Source organism: Haplochromis burtoni, unplaced genomic scaffold, assembly GCF_018398535.1.
Source record: "Haplochromis burtoni strain Fernald_Lab_line unplaced genomic scaffold, NCSU_Asbu1 Contig_242, whole genome shotgun sequence".
NCBI classification, from domain to species: Eukaryota; Metazoa; Chordata; class Actinopteri; order Cichliformes; family Cichlidae; genus Haplochromis; species Haplochromis burtoni.
In genome coordinates, this window is record NW_024582603.1 from 584836 (window position 1) to 597327 (window position 12492).

A 12492-nucleotide genomic window follows, 5' to 3' on the forward strand; every position below is an offset into this window, starting at 1 on the left:
AAAAATCATGTTATTTCACTGTCACGGAATAATTGTATGTATATCAAGGAATACCTGATGGATTGGCTACATATCCAGTTACGATATCATGAAAATTGAAGCTGGTTAAAAGGAAATTGTTAAAAAAAAAAGGCCATATACTGTAGATCACTTTAAAAAACATATTTTTTGTGCTATTTACCAATAATTATATTTATCTGTCCAGTACACTACACCCCTGAGTTACAATCAAGAGTCTAAAATGTAGAAAGCTGTTGTAGCTTATTAGCTATATGCTTTGTGCTTTTCAAGACCAATTAGTTGTTTGTTGACGTTTGGTCAAAAATGTGCCTTTTGACCAAACTTACCGTTCAAACCCCCAGAAACAAGCTGACTAAGTCAGCTAGCTTAAAAATTAAAGCACGGAAAGCTAATGTGACTGACTACTTCTAGCATGTTCTTAGATTACAGTTGTGTTAGCTTTTAGCTCAGCAGCTACATTCGTTTACCAACTAGCCCAGTGAGTAGCTCCTAGGTCAACAAGCCTCTAGCACTAGCAACTAACATTAGCGACTTCAAGTCAAACAAGTACAGGGATGTAAATACATTAGAAGTTTTTTTTAAGCCAGGATTGTCCACTAGCAGCCATCAGCTACAAACTGATGTGGAACCTTTCCTTTGGTTCATGTCAAATAAAACGAGGTTACTATGATTACTATTAGATATTAGCAGTGTTGGGACTAACGCGTTATTAAGTAACGCGTTACAGTAACTACGTTATTATTGTGGTAACGAGCACGGTAACTAGTTATTATGCCAAAACCGGGAACGCGTTACTCGTTACTGGGATTTAGATAGGCTCGTTATTCGTTACTTCGTGTGGTGGCTATCGCGGAGCTTCCACAGATTCAATAACATTAGCAAGTGGTGGAGCCAGCAGGTGGATGAAGGAAAAGGGAGGCAAGAGGAGAGACCCGAAGCGGCCGCTGGTCCGAGAGTGTCAGGTGAACTGAACTTCAGGTAAGAAGTTATGACCTGCAGTCCATCTGGGTCAGATATAAACCAAGTTTAGGTGGAGTTTATTTTCGTTATGCTGACTTTTTCGTACTGCGTGCTAGCTAGCATGACGGAGTTTCTATACAGCTGGGTGGTGCTATGTTACTGATGTTGAACTTTATTTTGTTCATAAGGTTAATTATTAGAGTTGCCAACCGTCCTGTAAAAAACGGAATCGTCTCGTATTCAGAGAAAATATTACGCGTTTCGTATTGAGGTGAAAAGGAACAGTTTGTCCCGGACTTCAGCTACAATGAAAAAGACACAAAGCTGGAGTTATTCTGTGTTTACGCTGCACAGCTGCCTCTTCTTCTCTCATTCTCTCCCCCTCCCTCTCCTGTTTCTACTTCAATCATGAAACTGATCAATGATCAGCTGATCGGCTTTTCTCTCTTGTTTTTTATCGCCCACTTTGCGCCAGAAAGAGGAAACCAGCGGATGTCGCGTAAACAACAGCAGCACGTTTAAGCTTGATCAGCTGTTGTTAGAATTTATTTAATATTAATTTCTAGTATCAGCTGATGTTTGCTGGAGCCACAGCTGTAAAGCTGCTGGTCATGATATTGGTGGTATCTGGTGAGAGGGAAACATGAAGATGAAACCAGGAGATGTCCTTACTGAATCATCAGAGCTGAACAGGTGATGGAGAAACAGGTTTACCTTTTAGGTGACATGAATGAGTTGAAGGGAAGTTATGAACTGTTTCTGAGAGACAAATAACACCAGGATCCTTTTCTAAGTAGCTGACAGCTGGTAACTGTGCAGGGGCGGGTCTAGCAAAGTGTTGCCAGGGGGCCATGGTAGGGCATTAAAGGGAAAGGGGGCACAAGAGAAATATCTTTCTTATTCTCATTTAAATGTCTACTTTTAAAAAATAATTATCTGAGTCTTACAACAAACGATTGATAGATTGATGCATATATACCATCAGAACAGTGTACATCACTGTCACAACAGTGTTTGTTTTCATTCAAAGGCTTTATGATTTTTCCTATAATGGTGGGCCGGTCTCTAGTCAAAATGCCCGGGCAATTTTCTGTTTCCCAGTCCAGCCCTGTAGCAGCTCATCTGCAGTCTGGTGTTACCTACATCTTCCTATTCAGAAGGCAGAATTTCCGAGTTCTGAGTACAATCGAAAGCACCACGACTGCAGTTTTTGTGTTGGATGTAAAAAGCATGATGGCTAGGATAGAATCAGGCGTGGGATTTCTCTCGTGGAAATGTGCACATTATTTTTTCCTTTCTATTGGTAGGTGGCACAGTGCACTTGTGGCAAGTAAGCAAGCTAGAAGACTGGCAATCTTGCTGGGTATCCAGTTACGGAAGCAACACATTAACAAGAGAATTCTGAGTTAAACCAAAGTTACTTTCCCTAGTAACTAGTTACTCTGAAAGTAACGAGTAACTTGAAGTAACTGAGTTACTTTTGATAGAAGTAACTAGTAATGTAACTAAGTTACTAATTTAAAGTAACTTACCCAACACTGGATATTAGTAATGATACTACTGAAACTCATTCCTCTTTCAAAGTGCTTTGGCCCAGTAATGTCATGAGGACTGATACTTACGATACCAACATTCAAAAAAGGAAACAGTACTTATTTTATTTAGCACCGCAGGCATCCCCAAGGCTGCAGTTAGGGTTGCCAATTGTCCTGTTTTAGCCAGGACATGCAGTATAATGAGCAAAACTGGTGCATCCCTTATATTAACTAAAATGTCCCGTTTATTGATTGTTACCTGCAACGTCACTTTCTGACCAACAGTTGGCACTCTTACAAAGACCAAATATGATTTGACCGCAATTATATCAGATGAGTGCTTGTGTCCAGTCACAACTGATGTGAGGAGTAATATGTGAGTCATAAAAATACGGTGCCATTTGGTCTGCTTAATAAACTGAGTAATTGAAACCTGTATTTACAGTATTTTGTTTGATCATTTTTCTTTTTTGCCCATGTGATTTCTGTCATTTATTGTTTTAGATGAGGTATTGATTATGAACATACAGTGCATATTTACACTATGCCCAGCTAGCTGTGCACTGTGTTTCTGGCACACCAGAGTGTCCCTTATGTGATAGTTAGGAAGTTTGCAACCCTAGCTGCAACTCTTCTGTGAATTTTAGTCTATCCTTACATGCTAAGGAATCATGTAAGGAAGTACTTTGCATTGTTGTCCTGAAATACACGTTACTACTTATTATTATATATGTATTGAGACAGTTAGCACTGCCGTTGTAAATCAGTTATTTTCTACATGCTAAAATGTTTACAAAGGACTGATATTTGTACTGACTATTAAATTTCTGGTATCATGACATTCCTACTTTGGCCAGTAATTTACATAATGTTCACTGCTTCACAGTGGCATGTTAACAGTGGATTTTTATAACTTCACCAGTATTGATGAAATTTTTAGGACTACTGCTCATTGTTAAAATGTTTTATTCACCATTGTATTGTGTGGAAGATAAAGCCGCAGTATAAACATGGCAGATAAGTGCATATGTTTGCTAATTTGTGTGAACTGAGCCTTAAAGAAGGTTTTACAGGACAGAGGACTCCACAAAGCAAAACCATGTAGGAGGTCTTATTTGCTCTGTTTAACTTTAGAGATGGACGATACCACTTTTTTATGTCCGATACCGATACCGATATCATAAATTTGGATATCTGCCGATACCGATATGAATCCGATATAGTGTTTTTTAATCAACAAAACTGTTTTTTAAATATCTTGCTGCATTTTGCAACTGCAAGTTCATACTCAAGTTTAAAACAACAACTACACTAAAGCTATTCTGTTATACCTGTATGCAAAAAAAAATATTTCATAGTTCAGCAATACTGATCAATCTAATAAACTTAAACCTACACCATCCTCCCTATTCTGGTATTTTAAAGAGTACTTAGCGTAAATATTAAGCAACCTAACTAATAGGGTTCCAACTCCCAGCAACAACAAAAATAAATAAATAAAAAATAGGGAACCACCCCTCACGCTGCCACCTCATGATGCTTAATCGACGTAATCAACTTAATTTGATGCAGTGTGAAAAAAAATGCACAGAAATCAATTATTTTTCAAGAAATATTAAATAGATTCAACATCTTTCTTCAACAAAATTGCAGACTGCACAGATGGTACCTTCCCAAAGGAAAAAGTACTATAGCTTACTAGGGTATATATTAGACTTAATAGTTACTATATACAGTAATTGACTTCTATTCATTTTACATCAAATTAAAACTTTGGGTGTCAGATAATTATTTATTAAAAGCTAGACATTTTAAATGAGAATAAGAAAGAAAAGTATGTCTTTGTGCCCCCTTTTCCCATGTTAATGCCCTATCGGCCCCCCTGGCTAAACTTTGCTAGATCCGCCCCTGCACAGTTACCAGCGTCAGCTACGTAGAAAACAGATCCTGGTGTAGAAAGTAATATTAAATAAATTGCTAACAACAGCTTATCAAGCTTAAACGTGCTGCTGTTGTTCAGCCGCTGGTTTCCTCTTTCTGGGCAAAGTGGACCAAAAACAAACAAGAGAGACTCGGACAGAAAAGCCGATCAGCTGATCATTAGCAGTTTCACTGATTGAAGTAGCAGCCGGAGAGGAAGAGGCAGTCGCTCTGTTAAGCTTAACGCAGGAATGCTTTACAAAGATTCAGAGATGGACTTACACACTTGCTTTACTTCTCTCGGGGATAACTTTGTCGGAGATGAAATGCCGGTTGCTAGCGAAGCTCCAAATGCTATCCAGACCACCGACAGGTCCCGCATGCCACAGCCACTCTATCACGTGATGCATACTGCTCCGACGTGCTAACGTTCTGAGGTGAGTTACGGCTGTTAATTGTGAGGTGCTTTCGTGATATTTAATGGATCGGATTACATTTTTTATTTTTCTCCGATATCCGATCCAGTAATTTAGGTCAGTATCGGACCGATACCGATACTTAATATCGGATCGGTCCATCTCTAGTATAAACATGAGAACGGTGATGCTGATTGTTCAGCCACAGAAATAGACAAACTCACAGAGACTGAAATTCATGCAACCCTCAAAATAGCAGCGATGGAGTGCCCTGTCCTGGACTCAGCAGTGGCACATATGGAACTAATGCCACAATGTGAACAAATGGTTGTCAACAAACGTAAAACAAAGCACAAGTGGTCTGACACATGAAGACACATGATGCCTCGCACACATGCCTGAACACGCACACTGCCTGTGATGTCACTTTATACAGTTTGGAGCTGTATATTTATCACCAGTGGGAAATTGATATAAGGCTGTTATGCACATCAGAGAGGAGTGGATCCATTAGCATGGCCGGGCGAGTGCTCCAGAGTAGCTCAGTAGCACTACACTGATGGCTAAATCACATGCACGCAAGCACAAACATTGGCATGTTGGAAGAATCCAATTTCATTAATCTGGTTTTTGTCCAGTGATTTATGGCTTGCAAAAAAAAACAGCACAGGGAGTTACAGGTGCATCAATACGTTAGCCTATCACTGCTGATTAATGCGTTAGCTGTTATGTGTGTGTGTGTGTGGTAGCATTTCTTGGGTGGGGGCTGCAAATAATATACAGCCTGTTATGTTAAAACTGCAGTGGGGTGGACATGATCTGCACTGGTGGGTGCGCGTTATCGTCTCTACATGTACGTTATATGTGTGAATTTTTCCTCCTCAGTCTTGCTCACAGCATGTAGTTGTGAGGGTGTTCATTCATGTTTCTTTGACAGGCGTTATGTCAGGGTGTTGCTACATTGGAGCACTTTGATCACAAAACCATGGTAACACAGATCAAAAAGACGCAGCTGATATGTGGGCAATTAAATCTGCTACTATTTCTGTTGCCAACCATTGTAACCACAACCCTGTTACAGTTTCAATGTGTTAGTGGCTGACACAGTTATTGCTAAAAGCCAACAGTTAGAAAGAAGCTAAAAGGTAAACAATATCAAGTCTGTAGTTTAGACATGGTAGAAATTTACCTTTATTTGCTTCCTTGATAGAAAGATAAATCTGATACTGTTTGTCTGTTTGCTAAATAAGAAGCAGAAGCATCTGAAGAGCAGTGTGCAACAGCCAGACTGAACGTTGTGTTACGTCTTCAATATCTGCAAAAACACAAGGCCCTATAGGATCTGGGTGACATGCTGTCATTTACCCTCCAATTTGTTACAAGGGCAACTACCTCCATTAGCTCTAAAACCAAAATGGACACTGTACCAGGGACATTGTCAAGACTTCTTGTACACAGCATATGGTTGTTCACGTCAAGTAGCAACCTCTGAGGTTAATCCAGCTGGATTCAAGCTTGTGCCACCAACTCTTGTTTTTTGGGGGTCATTAAAGATGTAAATTGTAAAATCGTTCCATTGTGGAGAAAGGTCACTGGAGGACTTCCGATCACAACTTTATCCTGTGAAATTAATATTTATACTTTGATACTAAATATTTCTTTTCACATGTATAACTCATATTCTTATAACTGTTTTATTTTTGATTCAGTCTAGCTGTAGACTTTTGATCAGACGGAAATGACATTTCAATTGTGTATGCCACATTCCACATATTTTGACTGTTAACACTGGATATTAGTAATGATACTACTGAAACTCATTCCTCTTTCAAAGTGCTTTGGCCCAGTAATGTCATGAGGACTGATACTTACGATACCAACATTCAAAAAAGGAAACAGTACTTATTTTATTTAGCACCGCAGGCATCCCCAAGGCTGCAGTTAGGGTTGCCAATTGTCCTGTTTTAGCCAGGACATGCAGTATAATGAGCAAAACTGGTGCATCCCTTATATTAACTAAAATGTCCCGTTTATTGATTGTTACCTGCAACGTCACTTTCTGACCAACAGTTGGCACTCTTACAAATACCAAATATGATTTGACCGCAATTATATCAGATGAGTGCTTGTGTCCAGTCACAACTGATGTGAGGAGTAATATGTGAGTCATAAAAATACGGTGCCATTTGGTCTGCTTAATAAACTGGGTAATTGAAACCTGTATTTACAGTATTTTGTTTGATCATTTTTCTTTTTTGCCCATGTGATTTCTGTCATTTATTGTTTTAGATGAGGTATTGATTATGAACATACAGTGCATATTTACACTATGCCCAGCTAGCTGTGCACTGTGTTTCTGGCACACCAGAGTGTCCCTTATGTGATAGTTAGGAAGTTTGCAACCCTAGCTGCAACTCTTCTGTGAATTTTAGTCTATCCTTACATGCTAAGGAATCATGTAAGGAAGTACTTTGCATTGTTGTCCTGAAATACACGTTACTACTTATTATTATATATGTATTGAGACAGTTAGCACTGCCGTTGTAAATCAGTTATTTTCTACATGCTAAAATGTTTACAAAGGACTGATATTTGTACTGACTATTAAATTTCTGGTATCATGACATTCCTACTTTGGCCAGTAATTTACATAATGTTCACTGCTTCACAGTGGCATGTTAACAGTGGATTTTTATAACTTCACCAGTATTGATGAAATTTTTAGGACTACTGCTCATTGTTAAAATGTTTTATTCACCATTGTATTGTGTGGAAGATAAAGCCGCAGTATAAACATGGCAGATAAGTGCATATGTTTGCTAATTTGTGTGAACTGAGCCTTAAAGAAGGTTTTACAGGACAGAGGACTCCACAAAGCAAAACCATGTGAGGATGTAGCTTCATTCAGTTTGCTCGTGTATAAACATGAGAACGGTGATGCTGATTGTTCAGCCACAGAAATAGACAAACTCACAGAGACTGAAATTCATGCAACCCTCAAAATAGCAGCGATGGAGTGCCCTGTCCTGGACTCAGCAGTGGCACATATGGAACTAATGCCACAATGTGAACAAATGGTTGTCAACAAACGTAAAACAAAGCACAAGTGGTCTGACACATGAAGACACATGATGCCTCGCACACATGCCTGAACACGCACACTGCCTGTGATGTCACTTTATACAGTTTGGAGCTGTATATTTATCACCAGTGGGAAATTGATATAAGGCTGTTATGCACATCAGAGAGGAGTGGATCCATTAGCATGGCCGGGCGAGTGCTCCAGAGTAGCTCAGTAGCACTACACTGATGGCTAAATCACATGCACGCAAGCACAAACATTGGCATGTTGGAAGAATCCAATTTCATTAATCTGGTTTTTGTCCAGTGATTTATGGCTTGCGAAAAAAAACAGCACAGGGAGTTACAGGTGCATCAATACGTTAGCCTATCACTGCTGATTAATGCGTTAGCTGTTATGTGTGTGTGTGTGTGTGTGGTAGCATTTCTTGGGTGGGGGCTGCAAATAATATACAGCCTGTTATGTTAAAACTGCAGTGGGGTGGACATGATCTGCACTGGTGGGTGCGCGTTATCGTCTCTACATGTACGTTATATGTGTGAATTTTTCCTCCTCAGTCTTGCTCACAGCATGTAGTTGTGAGGGTGTTCGTTCATGTTTCTTTGACAGGCGTTATGTCAGGGTGTTGCTACATTGGAGCACTTTGATCACAAAACCATGGTAACACAGATCAAAAAGACGCAGCTGATATGTGGGCAATTAAATCTGCTACTATTTCTGTTGCCAACCATTGTAACCACAACCCTGTTACAGTTTCAATGTGTTAGTGGCTGACACAGTTATTGCTAAAAGCCAACAGTTAGAAAGAAGCTAAAAGGTAAACAATATCAAGTCTGTAGTTTAGACATGGTAGAAATTTACCTTTATTTGCTTCCTTGATAGAAAGATAAATCTGATACTGTTTGTCTGTTTGCTAAATAAGAAGCAGAAGCATCTGAAGAGCAGTGTGCAACAGCCAGACTGAACGTTGTGTTACGTCTTCAATATCTGCAAAAACACAAGGCCCTATAGGATCTGGGTGACATGCTGTCATTTACCCTCCAATTTGTTACAAGGGCAACTACCTCCATTAGCTCTAAAACCAAAATGGACACTGTACCAGGGACATTGTCAAGACTTCTTGTACACAGCATATGGTTGTTCACGTCAAGTAGCAACCTCTGAGGTTAATCCAGCTGGATTCAAGCTTGTGCCACCAACTCTTGTTTTTTGGGGGTCATTAAAGATGTAAATTGTAAAATCGTTCCATTGTGGAGAAAGGTCACTGGAGGACTTCCGATCACAACTTTATCCTGTGAAATTAATATTTATACTTTGATACTAAATATTTCTTTTCACATGTATAACTCATATTCTTATAACTGTTTTATTTTTGATTCAGTCTAGCTGTAGACTTTTGATCAGACGGAAATGACATTTCAATTGTGTATGCCACATTCCACATATTTTAGAACTGACAATAAAGTTGACTTTGACTTTTCCTTTCTTTGTGTCCATTGTGCAAGAGAAAAGGTTATTTTTTTAATATAATGCAATTAGTTTATGTTATATTAAGACTTAAAGTTGACACGATAAGGACAGTTTGTTTGCAATTCATCTTATTCAGTTAAAATAAGTAAGAAGTTAAAACAGTGCTGTAATGAAACGAGTGTACAGTAATCCCCATCTCTAACCTGCCGTCCAAAAAACAAAACAGTGCCAACTGAAATGTTCAGAAAAACAGAAATCACAAAGCAACGGGTGACTTCACAGCCATCGTTTACATACAGGCTACACTGTAGAAAAAATTGCAATATAAAAGTATTTTACTGTGTATTTTACAGTTTTGTACTGTTTTTCTAGAATATCATTAAATTTACATAAATAGACTGTGATTTTACATTTCAAATGTAAATTAACGTAAAATCACTGTAAATGTAATAAAACATAATTTTCTTGTTTTTCAAAAAAAATTTTTTTTGTCAAATTCAAATTTTATTTGTCTCGTACACAGTCATACACAGTAGTGAACTGCTCGTGACCTAAAGAAAAAAAGGAAAAGGCTATGAATAAGATAGGAAATAAATATGAAAAATGAAAAAGGGTAAATTTAACTAGGAAGGAATAAAATATAAAAAATTAAGGTTAAAAATGAGTTAAAAATTTTAAATGTATCTGTCTGTACATATGCATATTTAGATATTAATAATATTATCACTGCTATTTAGGGCGATCGTGGCTCAAGAGTTGGCAGTTTGCCTTGTAATCAGAAGGTTGCCGGTTCGAGCCCCAGCTCGGACTCTCTCGGTCGTTGTGTCCTTGGGCACTTCACCTACTGGTGATGGCCAGAGGGGCCGATGGTGTGCTATGGCAGCCTCGCCTCTGTCAGTCTGTCCCAGGGCAGCTCTGGCTATGACTCTAGCTGCCTCCACCAGTGTGTGAATGAATAGTGGAATTGTAAAGCGCTTTGAGGGTCTCGAAAAGCGCTATATAAATGCAATCCATTATTATTTAAACCAACTGTTAACTGTATATTTCTGTACATTTAAGTATTATTATTCATATTGCCGCATTCATTGACCTTGTTTATAGGTAATTTCATTGTTTAATCACGTTAAAATGTTCCTAATTTAATGTTTAAAAGCACTTGACAAAGGCAAATCCCATGGAAAATTAGGGCAACAAACTGTATTGTCATTACTGAAAATAACCGTATTTTTATGAGAAAGTTATTTTCTGTTATTTTCTGGTGTTATCTTGCCGGAATATTACTGTTTTTTTAGGATTTTTTTTTTTTTACAGTGTATAGTTTACATAGCTTGACCTTCTGCCGTCATGAATTCAGGAGCCAGGAATGATCAATACATGCGTGACACATCGTTAATTTATATTATGAGTGTCTTCTTCGACTTACCAGTACAGCAGCCTAATCATCCACAGTGTCGCCACCACGCTGGTTGGTGCCCCGTCCCTTCTCGACCTACTGTGACCTTAGCTCAACTTGTGATATGCGTCTGTGCGATACTCCATGCAACAAATGTGATGCTGTCAGCAGTGAAGCACTAATTTACAGACGGTATGCAGAGAATGTTTCCCACGCGGGGCTCACACAGTCGCTATAATCTCTTTCATTTTCACTGTCTCAGATGTGCAGCGAGGATGTGAGGTAGTGTCAGCTCCTTAGATTATACGAAATATTCTTCCCTAGACTACCTTCCTTGATTCATAAAAATGCATTTTTGACCTTTATGCTATAGGAAACGAGGGATTTTGTCTATAAAACCCCTTGTTTAGGTCAGACTACAGATTTAACTGACTTTGCAACCAGTTCTGTGCCACTCCAGAGGATTTAAACATTTCTCTGCCATTCCTGGGAACTATTCATGTCATCTTATCAGATCCAGTTAGATAATTGTAGTTTTCTATTGGTGCCAAAAAAGAAATGGGAGACAGACGCACACTCTCACACACATATTAATGTATCCATCCACAAAGACACACACATGCCACATGGCTGCAGCTTCAGCGGCAGCTGACGGCAGCCTGATAGTGCCTAGCGCTGCAGTGATGAAACTAGAGATGCTGCTCACGCCTCCTAATAGAATTCACACCGACGGCATCGACCAGCTGTAGTAAAATGCTAATATACGCGAGAGGTTCCCTGTATGGGCAGATCGCCTGTTTCATTCAGAAATGTGAGCCAAACAGATGGAGGGGAGAAAAAGTGCTTCTCCATGGGTATTAGAAAACCATAAGTATAGGAGCAATTGTTTTTTATAGTAAAAGTGCGATGCAGTGTCATAAGGAGTTAGTGCATCTACTAATCCATCATCTAAAACTCTCACCACAGTCCCTGTGAGATGTGACGTGATGTATCTCCATCCATGTGAAGGCAGAGAGAGTGAACCTACCTCTCCTGGTCTGTCTGATCTTTGGGCTCAGCATGGCTGTCATCGCTCGTCCGCACGCTCTCCTGTCGGCATGTTCCTGTGCATCCACGCACCCCACCCCTGCGTTTCCCTCTGCCTCTCTCCTCTCCTTCTCCCACTGACCTTCTGCAGTGCAGCCGGCAGCTAGGGGGTTGGGTGAACACGGGGAGGGGAGGAGAATGGAAAGAGAAGAGGGGTGGTAAAGGGAAGGAGGGGGAGGAACTACCCCTGTTTTTTTGCCATGCCTGCGCTCACGCCCAGTGTCCTCCACCCCTTCCTTTTACATTATTCATAGTGGTACATCTGCCTGTGGTACATGAGGAGGATCTCCTCCAAAAAATGGGTCTGACTGGCTATTAGATGGCTGATTTTAAGTGCTCTTATTTTCCACTGTGATTACTTTTTTTTACTTCAAGATCTGTCTGTTTGTAAAAGGGAGGAAGAGGAGGAGTGCTCATCTGGCAGGTGTCTCCTCCTTCTGCCACTAATTAAGCAGCAGAGCTCTGCAGCTCATCTCTGCCTTCCACCCTTAATTACTCATTTCCCCTCACCCATCTCCTGCTTTCTCTCTCACTCATCTCTCCTCCTTGCTGTACCAATATTTGATCTGCTCACTTCCTTCCCTTCCTCTCTCACCCCAGTTCCTGTTT

General features: G+C 39.7%; 1 protein-coding gene across 1 annotated transcript in view; it reads right to left on the bottom strand.

The window, feature by feature from the left end:
• The window catches only part of si:dkey-191m6.4 (rho GTPase-activating protein 22), a 51271-nt gene extending 39227 nt beyond the window's left edge, over window positions 1-12044 (bottom strand). The window contains exon 1 of the mRNA XM_042227086.1: window positions 11825-12044. Coding sequence (XP_042083020.1) covers window positions 11825-11867 — 43 coding nt within the window. The 5' untranslated portion in view covers window positions 11868-12044. The remainder of the gene's footprint in view (window positions 1-11824) is intronic.
• Between the last annotated feature and the right edge of the window lie 448 nt (window positions 12045-12492).